Source organism: Pseudophryne corroboree, chromosome 4, assembly GCF_028390025.1.
Source record: "Pseudophryne corroboree isolate aPseCor3 chromosome 4, aPseCor3.hap2, whole genome shotgun sequence".
NCBI classification, from domain to species: domain Eukaryota; kingdom Metazoa; phylum Chordata; class Amphibia; order Anura; family Myobatrachidae; genus Pseudophryne; species Pseudophryne corroboree.
In genome coordinates, this window is record NC_086447.1 from 224692627 (window position 1) to 224712521 (window position 19895).

Consider the following 19895-nt stretch of genomic DNA (forward strand, 5'->3'; position numbering starts at 1 on the left):
GCCATTAACCAAACTACACCAACGTACATCTCAAAATATCTCCCAACCCGACCTCTTCGCTCTTCACAAGACCTGCGTCTCTCATCCACACTCATTACTCGCTCCCACTCACGATTGCAGGACTTTCATCGGGCTGCACCCACTCTGTGGAATGCCCTACCACGCACAATTAGACTCTCCTCTAGTCTCCCACCCTTCAAGCGTTCCCTGAAAACTCACCTCTTTAGGCAAGCGTATCAAATTCCAGAACCGCCCACATAACTTTCATAAACCTTCCTATCAAATTGCATCCACTCTGTACAGTCCACACATATCCTCACATGTCTTCTCATTCTATGCAATAGATAGCACCTTTCCTTGTGTACACATGCCTATTTCCCTATAGATTGTAAGCTTGCGAGCAGGGCCTTCCTACCTCTATGACTGTTTATCACCCAGTTTGTTATTGTTATTTCAAATTGTAAAGCGCAACGGAATTTGCTGTGCTATATAAGAAACTGTTAATAAATAAATAAATAAATAAATAATACCAAGATGGCTGCTGGAGGTACTACTGTGTAGGTACTACTGTGTAGAGTTACATAATGGGAGACGGACGTCTCCCCCTTAGATCCAAAAAACATGCTGCTTTACCTCACGTTACTGCTGTTCCACCATCCTGCAGCGTTCCCCGCATCCAGAGGACAGTCACCAGCGGGTGAGCTGTCACAACACCACTCCTCTTCATGACTTTACCAGTGTAACAGTGACTACGGCTGTACTTTCACTTATCAATAAACCACACTACTGGTTAAAACACTGGACTTCAGATTGGGTTAAATACAATTATTATTATCCTTTATTTATACGGCGCCACAAGGGATCTGCAGTGCAGGGGTGTTTTAAGAGAAGAGGGGGCCCATATGCAGACTCCGGGTGGGCCCTCTCCTTTCCATATCATTGGGGGTAATTCCAAGTTGATCGCAGCAGGATTTTTGTTAGCAATTGGGCAAAACCATGGCCCTCATTCCGAGTTGATCGCTCGCAAGGCGAATTTAGCAGAGTTGCTCACGCTAAGCCTACGCCTACTGGGAGTGTATCTTAGCTTCTTAAAATTGCGACCGATGTATTCGCAATATTGCGATTACAAACTACTTAGCAGTTTCAGAGTAGCTTCAGACTTACTCGGCATCTGCGTTCAGTTCAGTGCTTGTCGTTCCTGGTTTGACGTCATAAACACACCCAGCGTTCGCCCAGACACTCCCCCGTTTCTCCGGCCACTCCTGCGTTTTTTCCGGAAACGGTAGCGTTTTTATCCACACGCCCCGAAAACGCCGTGTTTCCGCCCAGTAACACCCATTTCCTGTCAATCACACTACGTTCCCAGAGCGAAGAAAAAGCCGTGAGAAAAAATACTATCTTCATTGTAAAATTACTTGGCGCAGTCGCAGTGCGAATATTGCGCATGCGTACTAAGCGGAATTTCACTGCGATGCGAAGAAAATTACCGAGCGAACGACTCGGAATGAGGGCCCATGTGCACTGCAGGGGAGGCAGATATAACATGTGCAGAGAGAGTTAGATTTGGGTGGGGTGTGTTCAATCTGCAATCTAATTTGCAGTGTAAAAATAAAGCAGCCAGTATTTACCCTGCACAGAAATAAAATAACCCACCCAAATCTAACTCTTTCTGCACGTTATATCTGCCTCCCCTGCAGTGCACATGGTTTTGCCCAATTGCTATCAAAAATCCTGCTGCGATCAACTTGGAATTACCCCCATTGTGCCGGAGTCTACTGCGCATACACAGGTCTCCGGAAACATGGCGCCTGCCATGGTACGGAGACAAATTTCATACTGCGCATGCACAGCAGCCATTTTTGGTGGGATTTTTGCAGCGGCTGCAAGGCCCGTCGCAGGACTCTGGAAAGGTAAGTATTACAACAACATGGGTGTAGTAGATCACATGATCTCCAAGCGCCGCCCGTACATTCAATGTGAACGTGAAGCCGGGTCGGTGCGACCCGGCTCCCGTTTACACAGCAGAGTTTACCGGGTTGAACCCACGTTCATCCCTGCAAACTACCTGAGTGGAATACCGGGTCAGTCGACACGGATTATTCCAACTCGACCCTTGTACACCGAACAGCAATACGGGTTATGCACGTTCATGTGCAATAACCCGTGTTATATGCTGTCGGTGTAAAATGGGTATGAGAGAGGGAAAGGCACATGAGGGGAGAAGGCCCTGCGCTTGTGAGCTTCCAATCTAAAAGGTGCAGGGCTAACAGATCGGGCTGACACAAAAGGGGTAGACACTGAGCGCAGTTGGCTGGATAACTTTGGTGAAGAAGTGGTGTGTACATTGCTCTGCCTAACCACCGCATGATGCACACACATATTTCCAACAATAATTACATTTGTTTCAGTATCAATTCATAGCACAGTGCTTTATGTTATCATTTAAATGAGTTTGCAGTATGGCACAGTGGGATCCGTACGTAATCCCGCTGGACGGGATCCCGGCGGTCGAAATACCGACGTCGGAATCCCGACCACACAATCCCGACAGGGGTGGCGAGCGGAAACGCAGCCCCTTGCGGGCTCGCTTCGCTCGGCACACTATTATATTCTCCCTCTATGGGTGTCGTGGACACCCACAGAGGGAGAATATGTCGGGATTGTGGCGGTCGGGATTGTGGTGGTCGGTATTTCGACCGCCGGGATCCCGTCCAGCGGGATGTTGACCACATCCCGGCACAGTAAGGATGGTTTAATGGTTAGCATTACTGCCTCACAGCATAATGCATCTACATTGTCCATACCATGAAACGTTTTCATATTTTGGCAACTGTAAGATTTATGAGGTTTGTATATAATTTGCTGAAAGAACAGATTAACCACTGAGGTACATTGATCTATACAACAGAGATATAGGAGTAACTCTTCTTCAGTTTCTACATAGAAAACTTGTAGGCATAACTCAGTAATAACGTACAATTATCGAGTACCAGTCTGCATTTGCGATTGTTCTTTGTAACTTTGTACCCGTTTCTCCAGGTCTTTAGGAACCAAATCGACCATAGTAGATTTAAATGTGTACTTTACAGAATGTTTTGTTGTACTTACAGAGAGCTAACACCAGATGGCGCCAATCAGGAACAGTAGGTGGAACCAATGATGGCCGCGTCCGTTTCCTGCCGGAGGCTCCGGGTCGGTGCACACTTCTCAGCGGCGGTCATGTGATGACCCTGGTTCGGCTGTCCGTCCTGTGACTGTGTGCAGCGGCGAGCGAAGACCATGTTGCTGGTGCTGAGCGACGAGCACCGCGGGCACCTGCGGATCCTCACCCAGGTGGAGAGTGCAGGTGAGTCATGTGACCGGAAGATGGGCATGATGCATAGGAGGAGCGGCTTCTGCCCACTTGCTCCTCCAGGATGCTGCAGTAGCGGAGATGTAGCAAACCTTCCAAACACAGGTAGAGAAATTACCCTTAGCAACCAACCATCTTTTGCCTATCATTTTTTTAGACTGTACCATAGAAATGATAACTAGTTCTAAGTTGACTGGTTGCTGTGGGCAATTCCTCTTTAGAAGATTTGATCCATCTCCCAATGTGAGAGCCTTAGCTGGAGATTTCTTATCTTTGAGAGAAAGTGGAGAAGTTGCCCATAGCAACAAATCAGTGTCTGACTCATTTTTATAGCACACCCTGTATAATGACAGCAGCTGATTGGTTGCTATGGGCAACTTTTCTGTCTACAAGAATTGCCAAATCTCCCCTTTAGTATTATTAGCCCTTTCGATGAACGCCTTTCACTGCCACCAGCTACTACTAAATTCCATGGTCTCGTCCTTGTCACCTGTATCTGAGAACTGTCCCCGTACTCACTGTTTGTCCTTAATTGCCAAGGTTTTTATCTGAAAATAATTCACCATTTGTTTTCCAGGCTGACCTACTGCACAGTACAGGGGGCAAAGACAGGATTGTTATTGGGAGGATCCAGTTTCTCAAAACCAGAAACAAGTTACTATTAGTGCCTTTCAGGGTCGGACTGGCCCACAGGGGTACCAGGGAAACCACCGGTAGGCCCCACTGCCTGAGTGCCCACTCCTTCCTCTAGGGATCAAGTTCCAGACGGTGCACCTGTATTATACATGGTAGATATGTTGCATTACACTGCACTAGACTATTGTGTATTTCAAGCCTCTGTGGTGGCTGGCCACACCTCCTTTGTAGGCTGGCCAGACCCTTAAGTATGGGCCCCTATCACTGCATTCCCCACGGTGGGCCCTTCATGCCCCAGTCCGACACTGGTGCCTTTTTATACAGTGAGTAGTTGTCACACAGAAGCAGCTCCGGAGGAGTGTAGGAGTCGGACAGCCACATATTGTCAGATGCTTGAACAGCGAATCCTCTGGTGGTGATTACACTAGGTATGAATTTGAGCAAATCCCAACCATGCAGTGCACCAGTCAGATCCTTATCATTCCTTACATGAGCCCTCACAGCTGTCTGTTTTTTTTCAAGCTCAGACATTTCCTGGCAATTCCTTCTTATGCACCACTTCTGGCCCTTTACAAGCTCCCACTACCCACGAGTATATTCTTATTGGCCATTCCGTGAGAAAATAGGTGCTGATTGGCAGTGTCTAGGGGCGACATCAGAGCAGCTAATTGGGTTGCGGGTGGGGAGTAGTGTAGGGGAGCTGGGAGGTATGGTTGTAGCGGCGCTGGGTGCCCGGGCATAGAAGGGCAGCTGACTGGAGGTGCAGGGGCGCTGGCATAAAGTTACTGCCAACTCATGGGAGGACTTCCCGGTTCTAAGCGCGGAGTATGAAGCTAGCAACGACATGACCAATGGTTCCTACTGAGCAGGAGCCTGGCAGCCGCCAGAGCTGTTGGAGCAGGTGCCTAGCTGTCTGCAACAAGAAGAAGGCAGTGATGGTGGTGATGCAGGAGGTGGGGGGAGGATGGGCATCAGCATCAAGGAGGGGGGGGTCAAGGAGAATCAGATGCCCACCTTGATCAGTGAGATCTTCAAGTGGCTGGCAGTGGATCATACTCAGTACCTGTATGTGGGGGATGTCATCCTGTCTGTCAGTGACATGGGGTAATGCCACCCATGATGAGGCTGTGCAGGCACTGAAGAGGACTGGCAAGGAGGTGATATTGGAGGGTGGGTGCAGCATGCTGGGGGTTCCATAGGCAGGTCCAGGGGGTTCTCTACTGCAGAGTCACCTTTTCCAGCGGGGGGGGGGGGGGTGTCCTCTACTGCAAAGTCACCTGTACTGTGGGGTCTTCTGTACTGCAGAGTCTAATGTACTGGGGTTCTCCTTTGCTGCATAGTGCCTTGAATTGTGGGTTCTCCTGCACTAAGATGACCCTGCAATCATGTCCATCTACTTGAATTGAATTCCTCTATTGATTTTTCAACACTATAGACTATGGGAGATCAGAGAATGATAAATCAATCTGTTGTCTTGTTCATTTTACTGGAATAAGTTATGACTGTAAATTACATGATTGTCCATCTAAATTGTTCCAGATCTGAGGAACATAAATAGCCTTAAAGGTTTATTCATTTGATAGAATGCCATTGTTTTGCATTAAAGGTGTACTTTCCTTTTTCTTACTTTAAATCTTCCTAGCACTGTAATGGCGTGAGAATTATAATTAGCAAATGGTCATACATGTGGCTTATCAGGTGTACAGGATTCATGTTCTCTTCAGCGTGTCGCTTTTTTCTGGGCAGAGAAGTGCAGCTATCAAATACAGACTGTTTGTTTATAAAAGGATGAGCGAGACAGCACAAGTGAAGTACCTGACTGCTACATGAACTAATGGCCTGGCGTGTGGTGTGTGAGGTACTGCTAGAAGTATGAGAGTCTCTGCTTGGGGATATAGTAAGCTGTCAGCGGAATGTTATGTAATATGTGTGGGTTTCACATACCTGACTGTTAATGAGACAGGTGGGACTTGGGGCTGCTGCAGATTCACAATGTTGTAACCATCTGCTGCTTAATGTTTTGGTTTGCTTATGTCTGCACTGAGGGATACTAAGGGGGTAATTCAGAGTTGATCGCAGCAGCAAATCTGTTAGCAGTTGGGCAAAACCATGGCTCTCATTCCGAGTTGTTCGCTCGCAAGCTGCTTTTAGCAGCATTGCACACGCTAAGCTGCCGCCTACTGGGAGTGAATCTTAGCTTATCAAAATTGCGAACGAAAGATTCGCAATATTGCGAAAAGACTTCTCTGTGCAGTTTCTGAGTAGCTCGAGACTTACTCTGCCAGTGCGATCAGTTCAGTGCTTGTCGTTCCTGGTTTCACGTCACAAACACACCCAGCGTTCGCCCAGACACTCCTCCGTTTCTCCAGCCACTCCCGCGTTTTTCCCAGAAACGGTAGCGTTTTTTCACACACTCCCATAAAACGGCCAGTTTCCGCCCAGAAACACCCACTTCCTGTCAATCACACTCCGATCACCAGAACGAAGAAAAAACCTCGTAATGCCGTGAGTAAAATACCAATCTTCATAGCAAATTTACTTGGCGCAGTCGCAGTGCGAACATTGCGCATGCGCAGTTAGCGGAAAATCGCTGCGATGCGAAGAAAATTACTGAGCGAACAACTCGGAATGAGGGCCCATGTGCACTGCAGGTGTGGCAGATATAACATTTGCAGAGAGAGCTGGTGTATATTGTTTCTGTGCAGGGTAAATACTGGCTGCTTTATTTTTACACTGCAATTTAGATTTCAGTTTGAATACACCCCACCCAAATCTAACTCTCTCTGCACATGTTATATCTGTCCCCACTGCAGTGCACATGGTTTTGCCCAACTGCTAACAAATTTGTTGCTGCGATCAACTCTGAATTACCCCCTAAATGTGGTTATTGTCTACTGAAGAACGTGGAATCCATATTCCCCACAGTATTTGGGTTGCAGTTTCTCTGACGTCCTAGTGGATGCTGGGAACTCCGTAAGGACCATGGGGAATAGCGGCTCCGCAGGAGACAGGGCACATCTAAAGAAAGCTTTAGGATCACCTGGTGTGCACTGGCTCCTCCCCCTATGACCCTCCTCCAAGCCTCAGTTAGATTTTCTGTGCCCGACGAGAAGGGTGCACACTAGGGGCTCTCCTGAGCTCTTTGTGAAAGTTTTAGTTTAGGTTTATTATTTTCAGTGAGACCTGCTGGCAACAGGCTCACTGCATCGAGGGACTAAGGGGAGAAGAAGCGAACTCACCTGCGTGCAGAGTGGATTGGGCTTCTTAGGCTACTGGACATTAGCTCCAGAGGGACGATCACAGGTTCAGCCTGGATGGGTCACCGGAGCCGCGCCGCCGGCCCCCTTACAGAGCCAGAAGAGCGAAGAGGTCCGGAAAAATCGGCGGCAGAAGACTTTCCTGTCTTCAGATAAAGGTAGGCGCACAGCACCGCAGCTGTGCGCCATTGCTCTCAGCACACTTCACACTCCGGTCACTGAGGGTGCAGGGCGCTGGGGGGGCAGCGCCCTGAGACGCAATAAATCGATAGAAAACCTTTTATGGCTAAAATAAATGCATCACATATAACTCCTGGGCTATATGGATGCATTTAACCCCTGCCAAAACATACAAGAAAACGGATGATAAGGACGCCGAGAAAGGGGCAGAGCCTATCTCCTCAGCACACTGGCGCCATTTTCCCTCACAGCTCAGTTGGAGGGAAGCTCCCTGGCTCTCCCCTGCAGTCACTACACTACAGAAAGGGGTTAAAAAAGAGAGGGGGGCACAAATTAGGCGCAGTATAAACAATACAGCAGCTATAAAGGGAAAAACACTTATATAAGGTTATCCCTGTATATATATAGCGCTCTGGTGTGTGCTGGCAAACTCTCCCTCTGTCTCCCCAAAGGGCTAGTGGGGTCCTGTCCTCTATCAGAGCATTCCCTGTGTGTGTGCTGTGTGTCGGTACGTTTGTGTCGACATGTATGAGGAGAAAAATGATGAGGAGACGGAGTAGAGTGTCTGTAATAGTGTTGTCACCCCCTGGGAAGTCGACACCTGAGTGGATGTACTGTTGAAATTGCGTGACAGTGTCAGCTTTGTATAAAAGACAGTGGTTGACATGAGACAGCCGGCTACTCAGCTTGTGCATGTCCAGACGTCTCATACAGGGGCTCTAAAGCGCCCGTTACCTCAGATACAGACGCCGACACGGATACTGACTCCTGTGTCGACGGTGAAGAGACAACCGTGATTTCCAATAGGGCCACACATTGCATGATTGAGGCAATGGAAAAAGTTTACACTCTTCTGATAATATAAATACCACCAAAAAAAAAGGGGTATTATGTTTGGTGAGGAAAAACTTCCTGTAGTTTTCCTGAATCTGAGAAATAAAATGAGGTGTGTGATGATGCGTGGGTTTCCCCCCGATAACAATTGATAATTTCTAAAAAGTTATTGGCAGTATACCTTTTCCCGCCAGAGGTTAGGGTGCGTTGGGAAACACCCCCTAGGGGGGATAAGGCGCTCACACTTGTAAGAACAAGGGCTCTACCCTCTCTGGAGATGGCCGCCCTTAGGGATCCTGCTGATAGAAAGCAGGAGGGTATCCTAAAATGTATTTACACACATACTGGTGTTATACTGCGACCAGCAATCGCCTCAGCCTGGATGTGCAGTGCTGGGTTGGCGTGGTCGGATTCCCTGACTGGAAATTTGATATCCTAGATAAGGACAGTATATTATTGCCTATAGAGCAATTAAAAGATGCATTTCTATATATGCATGATGCACAGCGGAATATTTGCCGACTGGCATCAAGTATAAGTGCGTTGTCCAATTATACCAGTAAAGTGGTCAGGTGATGCGGATCCCAAACGGCATTTGGAAGTATTGCCTTAAAAAAAAAAAAAAAAGGGGATGTACCCCAGGTCGCCTCTCAAAATAAGACGCCGTATTATCAGGCGCAGTCTCTCAGTATGACGCTAGGGCTTTACAAGTTCAGGCACGGTGGGGGCCCGTTCTCAATGAATTTCAGTGCGCAGTGGGCTCACTCGCAAGTAGACCCCTGGATCCTTCAGGTAATATTTCAGGGGTACAAATTGGAATTCGAGACGTATTCCCCTCGCCGTTTCCAAAAGTCTGTTTTACCGACGTCTCCCGCTGACAGGGAGGCAGTTTTGGAAGCCATTCACAAGCTGTATTCCCAGCAGGTGATAATTAAGGTACCCCTCCTGCAACAGGGAACGGGGTATTATTCCACACTATTGTGGTACCGAAGCCAGACGGCTCGGTGAGACCGATTTTAAAATCTAAAATCTTTGAACACTTACATACAGAGGTTCAAATTCAAAATTGAGTCACTCAGAGCAGTGATTGCAAACCTGGAAGAAGGGGACTACATGATGTCTCGGGACATCAAGGATGCTTACCTTCATGTCAAAATTTACCCTTCTCACCAAGGGTATCTCAGGTTATGGTACAGAACTGTCACTATCAGTTCAGACGCTGCCGTAGGGATGGTCCACGGCACCCCGGGTCTTTACTGAAGTAATGACCGTAATGATGATATTCCTTCGAAGGAAGGGAATTTTAGTTATCCTTTACTTGGACGATTCCCTGATAAGGGTGAGATCCAGGGAACAGTTGGAGATCGGTGTAGCACTACCTCAGGTAGTGTTGCGGCAGCACGATTGGATTCTCAATATTCCAAAATCGCAGCTGGTTCCGACGACTTGTCTTCTGTTCCTAGGGATGATCCTGGACACAGTCCAGAAAGAAGGTGTTTCTCCCGGAGGAGAAAGCCAGGGAGTTATCCGAGCTAGTCCGGAACCTCCTAAAACCGAACCAAGTCTCAGTGCATCAATGCACAAGGGTTCTGGGTAAAAATGGTGGCTTCCTACGAAGCAATCCCATTCGGCAGATTCCACGCAAGACTTTCCAGTGGAACCTACTGGACAAATGGTCCGGGTCGCATCTTCAGATGCTTCAGCGGATAACCCTGTCACCAGGGACAAGGGTATCCCTCCTGTGGTGGTTGCAGAGTGCTCATCTTCTAGAGGGCCGCAGATTCGGCATGCGGGACTGGGTCCTGGTGGCCACGGATGCCAGCCTGCGAGGCTGGGGAGCAGTCACACAGGGAAGGAATATCCAGGGCTTATGGTCAAGCCTGGAGACATCACTTCACATAAATGTCCTGAAGCTAAGGGCCATTTTCAATGCTCTAAGCTTAGCAAGACCTCTGCTTCAAGGTCAGCCGGTGTTGATCCAGTCGGACAACATTACGGCAGTCACCCACGTAAACAGACAGGGTGCCACAAGAAGCAGGAGGGCAATGGCAGAAGCTGCAAGGATTCTTCGCGGGGCGAAAAACCATGTGATAGCACTGTCAGCAGTTTTCATTCCGGGAGTGGACAACTGGGAAGCAGTTTTCCTCAGCACGACCTCCACCCGGGAGAGTAAGGACTTCACCCAGAAGTCTTCCACATGATTATAAACCGTTGGGAAAAACTCGACAGGTATTGCGCCACGTCAAGGGACCCTCAGGCAATAGCTGTAGATGCTCTGGTAACACCGTGGGTGTACCAATCAGTGTATGGGTTCCCTCCTCTGCCTCTCATACCCAAGGTACTGAGATTGATAAGATGGAGAGGAGTAAGCACTATATTAGTGGCTCCGGATTGGCCAAGAAGGAATTGGTAACCGGAACTTCAAGAGATGCTCACGGAGGATCCGTAGCCTCTACCTCTAAGAAGGGACCTGCTCCAGCAAGGACCTTGTCTGTTCCAAGACTTACCGCGGCTGCGTTGACGGCATGGCGGTTGAACGCCGGATCCTGAAGGAAAAAGGCATTCCGGATGAAGTCATCCCTATCCTGATCAAAGCCAGGAAGGATGTAACCGAAAAACATTATCACCGCATTTGGCGAAAATATGTTGCGTGGTGCGAGGCCAGTAAGGCTCGACGGAGGAAATTCAACTGGGTCGATTCCTACATTTCCTGCAAACAGGAGTATCTATGGGCCTGAAATTGGGGTCCATTAAGGTTCAAATTTCGGCTCTGTCAATTTTCTTCCAAAAAAGAACTAGCTTCAGTCCCTGAAGTTCAGACATTTGTTAAAGGGGTACTGCATATACAGCCTCCTTTTGTGCCTTTAGTGGCACTTTTGGGATCTCCAGGTGGTTTTTGGGTTCCAAAAGTCACATTGGTTTGACACACTTAAATCTGTGGAGTTAAAATATCTCACAGAAAAAGTGGTCATGCTGTTGGCTCTGGCCTGGGCCAGGCGCGTGTCAGAATTGGTGGCTTTATCCTGTAAAAGCCCTTATCTGATTTTCCATTCGGACAGGGCGGAATTGAGGACTCGTCCTCAGTTTCTCCCTAAGGTGGTTTCAGCGTTCACCTGAACCAAACCTATTATGGTGCCTGCGGCTACTAGGGACTTGGAGGACTCCAAGTTGCTAGACGTTGTCAGGACCCGGAAAATATATGTTTCCAGGACGGCTGGAGTCAGGAAATCTGACTCGCTGTTTATCCTCTATGCACCCAACTAGCTGGGTGCTCCTGCTTCTAAGCAGACTATTGCTCGTTGGATTTGTAGTACAATTCAACTTGCACATTCTGTGGCAGGCCTGCCACAGCCAAAAATCTGTAAATGCCCACTCCACAAGGAAGGTGGGCTCATCTTGGGCAGCTGCCCGAGGGGTCTCGGCTTTACAACTTTGCCGAGCAGTTACTTGGTCAGGAGCAAATACGTTTGTAAAATTCTACAAATTTGATACCCTGGCTGAGGAGGACCGGGAGTTCTCTCATTGGGGGCTGCAGAGTCATCCGCACTCTCCCGCCCGTTTGGGAGCTTTGGTATAATCCCCATGGTCCTTACGGAGTTCCCAGCATCCACTAGGACGTCAGAGAAAATAAGAATTTACTTACCGATAATTCTATTTCTCGTAGTCCGTAGTGGATGCTGGGCGCCCATCCCAAGTGCGGATTGTCTGCAATACTGGTACATAATTATTGTTACCAAAAAAATTCGGGTTATTGTTGTAGTGAGCCATCTTTTCGAGAGGCTTCTCTATTATCATGCTGTTAACTGGGTTCAGATCACAAGTTGTACGGTGTGATTGGTGTGGCTGGTATGAGTCTTACCCGGGATTCAAAATCCTTCCTTATTGTGTACGCTCGTCCGGGCACAGTATCCTAACTGAGGCTTGGAGGAGGGTCATAGGGGGAGGAGCCAGTGCACACCAGGTGATCCTAAAGCTTTCTTTAGATGTGCCCTGTCTCCTGCGGAGCCGCTATTCCCCATGGTCCTTACGGAGTTCCCAGCATCCACTACGGACTACGAGAAATAGAATTATCGGTAAGTAAATTCTTATTTTTTCTTTGCCTGTTTTGTGAAATACAGATTTATTTTTCTTCTTTTGGAAGGTTGACTTTGTTGGTTCGTCTGCATTGGGCTGGGGGCCTGATAGCTTACGTGCATCTCCGATGGTGGGGATGTTGTGCATGCGCAAATGCGCAGAACGGTCTTGCGTCCTTGCATGCAGTGCTACCAAGCCGCAGCTTGATTGACAGGCTGCCAGCGTTTGAGGGCAGGGATGGGCTGAGCTCACCAGCATTCCTGTTATCTAGCAGTGGTGAAGCCAGTGTCTGCGTCTTTGGACCCAGATTTCTTAGCCTCTGTAGCATGGCCAACATGCGTAACCTAAGGACAACAAGTTATGTAGTAGTGTTCATTGCATGTATAGGGCGCGTATACTGTAAGGGACCATAATGGTATATGTAGAGAATGAGGCAAATAGGGGGGAATTCAATGCAGGCAACAGCAGCCCGACTTGCACCCTTCTCCCTGGCTGATTCGTACCCCTGTTTGCCCAAAAGTGCTCGCTATGGGGTAGCGAACACTTTTTAGCGAGATGCCACCACCGTAAAGTGTAGCGGGTGACGTGCCAATTTGGCTGGGCGAGATACTTGCAGGCAATTAAATCCCCCCCCCCCCCTAGTGTAAAGTGAGTGTTAACGACCCTCGGTGTCGGCCTGTGCGATATTCCTAGCAATATTGCGCAGTGTGTATGCCCGCTGTTGGGCGGCCTGGACCGGGAGGGGACACACTAGGCGATGCCGCTCACGGAGCATATCACCTAGTGTGTACCCACCTTAAGTCATGTCCAGGGAGAACCCACAGATCTTTTCCTCCCCAAAACCTTCTTTGGTGGTCACACCGCTTATTATGTATTGACTGCAAGAGACAAGCGACTGGGCTGTGCATCGTCATCACAGCATACACTGTGATGGCAATTCATCACTGGCACTTCACAAACCATCATTGACATGGCACAGCACACACACAAATAGTAACACGTATAAGACATTGCAGAGGGAGTGAATCTCTCAAACAGCTTGTTGGTCACACAGTACAACTTGTATCTTGTAAGAAGGGAGTTCCATTTGCCAATTCTGATGCCGTTATACCTGTTGTTTTCTAACAACTATCGCTACACATTGCCTCTGGTCTGATATTTGCATTCATACCGGTAAGAGTTAACACACTGGGGGACTTCAATTGTCCTGGTGCGTTAGGTATGCTATGCCGGTGTCCGGGATCCCGGCAGTCAGCATACAGATGCTGGGATCCCAGCGCTAGCAAGCCCACAGGTTCTATTCCCACTCTGGGTGTCGTGGACACCCGCGAGTGGAAATAGCCCCTGTTAGCCGGGATTCCGGCTGTCGGCATTGTCAGTTGTCGGTACATTTATAACTGCAGTTTTGCAACTATATTTGGGCTGTAAAATTGTGTTCAACATTATATCGAGACCAAAGAGTGATTGGAGTTTGATTTATGGAATGCATATATTCCAACATTGTGTTAGCTTGGATCTGGACAAGGGCCGTGGCTATGTCATAAATGGGGCATTATACCCCTCCTGTCCCATGCAATCAACATTTTCCTTGTCGCACACCCTGGAGCATCTTTGAATGGGACATACTTCCCAATTGCTGGTCCTGATAATGATGGTGGGACAACACCCTCAGATCTGTACTGTCCATCTTAAATTGAGACTGCTCTGAGCTTCAATCCTTTATAACTTCCCTGCACCAGTCTAATACATATAGATGACTTTGGGTCTGTGTAATCTGAGACCTAAAAAAACCAAAACAATCTATCTCTCTATATCTATATTCCTGTTGCAATAAGGGGATCCGGTCTCTAGGTCAACAAGACTTAGGTTGACAATGTCTAGGTCAACCACTATCGGTCGACATGGTTTCTAGGTCGACATGACAAAAGGTCGACATGAGTTTTCCCCCAAAAAACTTTTTCATTTTATTTTACTTTCTGCTGCGGGGTACACTGGGCTCCACAAGTCTGGACAATGGGGTGTAGAGTAGGATCTTGATCCGAGGCACCAACAGGCTCAAAGCTTTGACTGTTCCCAGGATGCACAGCGCCGCCTCCTCTATAACCCCGCCTCCCAGCACAGGAGCTCAGTTTGTCAGTTGGTGCTGCAGTAAGCAGGCACTTAACAGAGGGGCTGCTCCAGGCAGCACTAAAAAAAGCTTTGTATGAGGTAAAAAGTGAAGACTTCAAGGGCAGCAGCGGTGGTAAATGTCTTCTGACATTCTCTGCTGCAGCTCCAGCTCTCCCCAGCGGCGCTGTACACTCCCGAGCCCTGGTTGCCGGGTACCTACAGCGGCGGCTCCGGTTTTCTTCACGTTAGGCACACACGGCTGGGGCTCTCCAGGATCGCGTGGCCGCGCTTCAGGAGGTGGTAAATGTGTCCCGCTTGCGGGACCCGGTCTTTATCGCGATCCGGCTCGGTCAGTGGGAGGCGGGCCGCGCGTGCTGGCGGTGGACACTGTGGATACAGGCGATCCCACTAGATCACCAGGGCATGGGCGCAGTTCAGGTTTTCTCTTAAAACCGATTTTAATATTGCCCACAGTACCCGGTGGTTTTGCCAGCAAGGGGGATAAGGCTTAGACCTGAAGCCCCTCCCCCAGCCCCAGGGCACCATTTCCAGCAAATGTTCCCGCCCTGGAGCTGCATCTCTGTCTTTCCTCACTCCCTGTCAGTGTCTGCGGCGCCATTACTCCTCAGCTCACTGTTCCTGGGACTGCTTGGGCAAATCCTCCTATGTAAAGCCGCCTGGTTGTCAGCGCTGTGCCTTTACATGACACTTAAGTATTCTACCTGCCTTTTTAGTCAGTGTTAAAAAGTTCTGAAGAGATCATTAAAACTATGTTGCGGGCCCGGAAACCGGCCTCTGCTCGGATTTACCATCGGGTCTGGCATTCCTACTTTGTTTGGTGCGCATTTAACCATTATGACGCTTCCAAGTTTAGTACAGCCAAACTTTTGGCTTTTCTACAGCAGGGCCTAGATTTAGGGGCCCTACTCACTCGGCGATTCGCCGCCGAAATGCCCGACGGCCGATACGGCCGACGAGCAACCCGGCGGCGGGGGGGCAGTGACGGGGGGAGTGAAGTTTCTTCACTCCCCCCGTCACCCGGCTGCATTGAAGTGCAGGCAAATATGGACGAGATCGTCCATATTGGCCTGCATGCACAGCCGACGGGAGATCAGCGATGAACGAGCGCGGGGACGCGCATCGTTCATCGCTTAAGTCTCCACACTGAAAGATATGAACGAGTTCTCGTTCATTTATGAACGAGATCGTTCATATCTTTCAAAATATCGCCAAGTGTGTAGGGCCTATATGGCCTGCGTCTGGCCTCCCTCAAGGTTCCTATTTCTGCCTTGTCGGTGTGGTTTCAGAGAAAAATTGCGACTTTACCTGATGTTCATACTTTCACTCAGGGTGTGTTGCACCTGTGGCTCCTTGGGGCTTGTCGGTGGTTTTGGAGGCATTGCAGGAGCCTCCATTTGAACCTCTTGGTTCAAACTGACCTTAAGTGGCTTTCCCTTAAGGTGGTGTTCTAGCTGGTTTATTGCCTCTGCTAGAAGAGTGTCGGATTTGGGTGCCTTGTCTTGTAGTTCCCCATATCTGATTTTTCACCGTGACCGGGCGGTTCTTAGGACTCGTCCCGGATATTTACCTAAGGTGGTTTCTTCGTTCCACCTTAATCAGGAGATTGTGGTTCCAGCTTTTGTTTCTCCTGATCTGTCTCCCAAAGAGCGGTCTTTGGATGTGGTACGGGCTCTCCGTATCTATGTGAAGAGAACTGCTTCTATTCGAAAGTCTGATTCTCTTTGTTTTGTTTGGATTTCACAAACGTGGCTGGCCTGCTCACAAGCAGACCCTGGCCAGATGGATTAGAATGGTGATTGCGCATGCTTATGTGAAGGCTGGTCTATCAGCTCCTGTTCACATTACGGCCCATTCTACTCGGTCTGTTGGACCTTCTTGGGCGGCCCAACGTGGCACGACCCTTGACCAATTGTGCAAGGCGGCTACGTGATCCTCCGGGAACACGTTCATAAGGTTCTATGCCTTCGATACTGCCGCTTCCCAGGATGCTTCCTTTGGACGCCAGGTTCTTGTGCCCGCTACAGTGCGTCCCCTCCCATAAGGAACTGCTTTAGGACATCCCCATTGTCCAGACTTGTGGAGCCCAGTGTACTCCGCAGCAGAAAACGAGTTTTATGGTAAGAACTTACCCTTGTTAAAACTCTTTCTGCAAGGTGCACTGGGCTCCACAAGGCGCCCACCCTGACGCACTTAGCTTCTTTGGGTTGATATGGCATTAGCCGCTGACACTTCTCTTGTCGTGAGAGTGTGGTGTATGTGGCTAATAACCGTTGTCGTCTATTTTCCTGCTACTGCATTGGGCTGGTTAACTAAACTGGGCTCCTGTGCTGGGAGGCGGGGTTATAGAGGAGGCGGCGCTGTGCATTCTGGGAACAGTCAAAACTTTGAGCCTGTTGGTGCCTCGGATCAAGATCCTACTCTACACCCCATTGTCCAGACTTGTGGAGCCCAGTGTACCTCGCAGAAAAAGTTTTAACAAGGGTAAGTTCTTACCATAAAACTCGTTTTTTCATACTTTACGATCCATGTGAACTACAATTGGGAACGGTAACCTGTGCCGAGCGCAGCGAGGTACCTTGCACTACACGGTGCGCTAATTGTGGTTCCCCGTCACCGTACGGAGAAAACGACACCAAAAAAAGTGAAAGAACTCATGTCGACCTTTTGTCATGTCGACCTAGAGTCCCTGTCGACCCACTTACTGTCGATCAGTAGTGGTCGACCTAAGTCTTGTCTATCTAACATGCCACACCCTGCAATAAGGAGCCTGTATTTTTAATGTGGTATAGAACTGTGTTTTCTTCTATAGAAGACAAGACGTTAGTGATTCAGACTTCAGGTGCCTCAGGTCTGTGTTATCAGCCGAAAAGGGTCATTTACCGCAAGATAAATACGAGCTATAATTGGATATTTTAGCCTGTTTTTGCAGCGCGGTAAATTACCACATGCAATTGGATATCGGCCTAAATGGTAAGCAGACTTCCAGATTTCCTTAACTGATGAGGAATGGGTTACATTGTTTACAAACATTTTTATGATGTCCAAATGTATTAACCACCCTTAAAATGCTGTTTAAACTTATACACGGTTTATATCACACTCCGGCTAAGCTACGTAAAATCTGTCCTGATTCCTGTAATTGTTGCTGGAGGAACTATGGGATGGAGAGCGCCCTGATCCATAGCTTTTGGTCGTGTTCTGTAATTCAACCACTGAGTTTTTTTATTTAATAACTCTGGTTACTTCAGAGTCCCCTCCCCACCTTCCTGAAATAGCACTTTTGCACGATTTCCTCCCATCTGTTCAGTCCCGCAACAAATACGCAATTGGTCATATTCTCATTGCTGCAGGAGCTGCATTGACCCAATATGGAAAGAGAACTGATCCTCCCCTCCTGTCAAAACTTCTTTCCATTATTCAGCGTAGTTACAGAATGGAAACTCTTTGCTTTAAATATTCCATGTCTGCCTCGTCCCCTTAAGTCAATTGGTGTCTATGGTCTGAATATTATGCTAACCATGGTACCGTTCCAGTCGTAGTCCACGTGGTTCGTTAAGTATGAAAAAGTTCAAAAAAATGTGAAAAACTCATGTCAACCTTTTGACCTGTCGATTTAGCACATGTCGACCTAGAAACCCTGTTGACCTAGTGACTGTTGACCTATAGTGGTCGACCTAAACATTGTCGACTTAGACAGTGTCGATCTTCAGACCGGATCCCGTTTCCCTGTACGGTGTGTGTCATTTTTCTCTATTGCTGAGCTGATTACTCTAGGGCTTATTTTCCCCCATCATCCCTTCACTTTGTTTTTTATCTCTTCCCCAAATTATATTAAAACTACTTTGTATCAATGATTGATGTTTCACATAACATGTAATGTCATTTTCTTCAAAACAATGTATAGAGTTAAAAAATAAAATAGAAAAAGATACAGGCTACCAAATATTGAAAACTGCTGCAAAGGGGAGAACAGTCTTGCATATTGTAAAGTATACAGTATCTATCTTTCAGTCCTTCAGAGATGTGTGCTTTATGTTGGTGGTGATATTTACATTTCTCTATCGTCCTAAGTGGATGCTGGGGTTCCTGAAAGGACCATGGGGAATAGCGGCTCCGCAGGAGACAGGGCACAAAAGTAAAGCTTTTACAGGTCAGGTGGTGTGTACTGGCTCCTCCCCCCATGACCCTCCTCCAGACTCCAGTTAGATTTTTGTGCCCGGCCGAGAAGGGTGCAATTCTAGGTGGCTCTCATAAAGAGCTGCTTAGAGAGTTTAGCTTAGGTTTTTTATTTTACAGTGATTCCTGCTGGCAACAGGATCACTGCAACGAGGGACAGAGGGGAGAAGAAGTGAACTCACCTGCGTGCAGGATGGATTGGCTTCTTGGCTACTGGACATGAAGCTCCAGAGGGACGATCACAGGTACAGCCTGGATGGTCACCGGAGCCACGCCGCCGGCCCCCTCACAGATGCTGAAGCAAGAAGAGGTCCAGAATCGGCGGCTGAAGACTCCTGCAGTCTTCTTAAGGTAGCGCACAGCACTGCAGCTGTGCGCCATTTTCCTCTCAGCACACTTCACACGGCAGTCACTGAGGGTGCAGGGCGCTGGGGGGGGGGCGCCCTGGGAGGCAAATGAAAACCTTTAAAAAGGCTAAAAATACCTCACATATAGCCCCAGAGGCTATATGGAGATATTTACCCCTGCCTAAATGTACTAAATAGCGGGAGACGAGCCCGCCGGAAAAGGGGCGGGGCCTATCTCCTCAGCACACGGCGCCATTTTCTGTCACAGCTCCGCTGGTCAGGAAGGCTCCCAGGTCTCTCCCCTGCACTGCACTACAGAAACAGGGTATAACAGAGAGGGGGGGCAAAATAAATGGCAATATATTAATATAAAAGCAGCTATAAGGGAGCACTTAATCATAAGGCTATCCCTGTCATATATAGCGTTTTTTGGTGTGTGCTGGCAGACTCTCCCTCTGTCTCCCCAAAGGGCTAGTGGGTCCTGTCTTCGTATAGAGCATTCCCTGTGTGTCTGCTGTGTGTCGGTACGTGTGTGTCGACATGTATGAGGACGTTATTGGTGTGGAGGCGGAGCAATTGCCAAATATGAGGATGTCACCTTCTAGGGGGTCGACACCAGAATGGATGCCTTTATTTGTGGAATTACGGGATAGCGTCAACTCGCTTAAGCAGTCGTTTGCCGACATGAGGCGGCCGGACACTCAATTAGTGCCTGTCCAGGCGCCTCAAACACCGTCAGGGGCTGTAAAACGCCCCTTGCCTCAGTCGGTCGACACAGACCCAGACACAGGCACTGATTCCGGTGGTGAAGGTGACGAATCAACCGTATTTTCCAGTAGGGCCACACGTTATATGATTTTGGCAATAAAGGAGATGTTACATTTAGCTGATACTACAGGTACCACTAAA

General features: G+C 48.4%; 1 protein-coding gene across 2 annotated transcripts in view; it reads left to right on the forward strand.

Annotated features, from left to right (window-relative positions):
* Nucleotides 1–3154: 3154 nt before the first annotated feature.
* Nucleotides 3155–19895, forward strand: part of COMMD2 (COMM domain containing 2) — a 45065-nt gene continuing 28324 nt past the window's right edge. The window contains exon 1 of one of the 2 annotated variants that reach the window (XM_063915940.1): nucleotides 3155–3346. In XM_063915940.1, the coding sequence (XP_063772010.1) occupies nucleotides 3280–3346 (67 nt within the window). In that variant the 5' untranslated portion in view covers nucleotides 3155–3279. The other variant, XM_063915939.1, reaches the window with a different exon arrangement.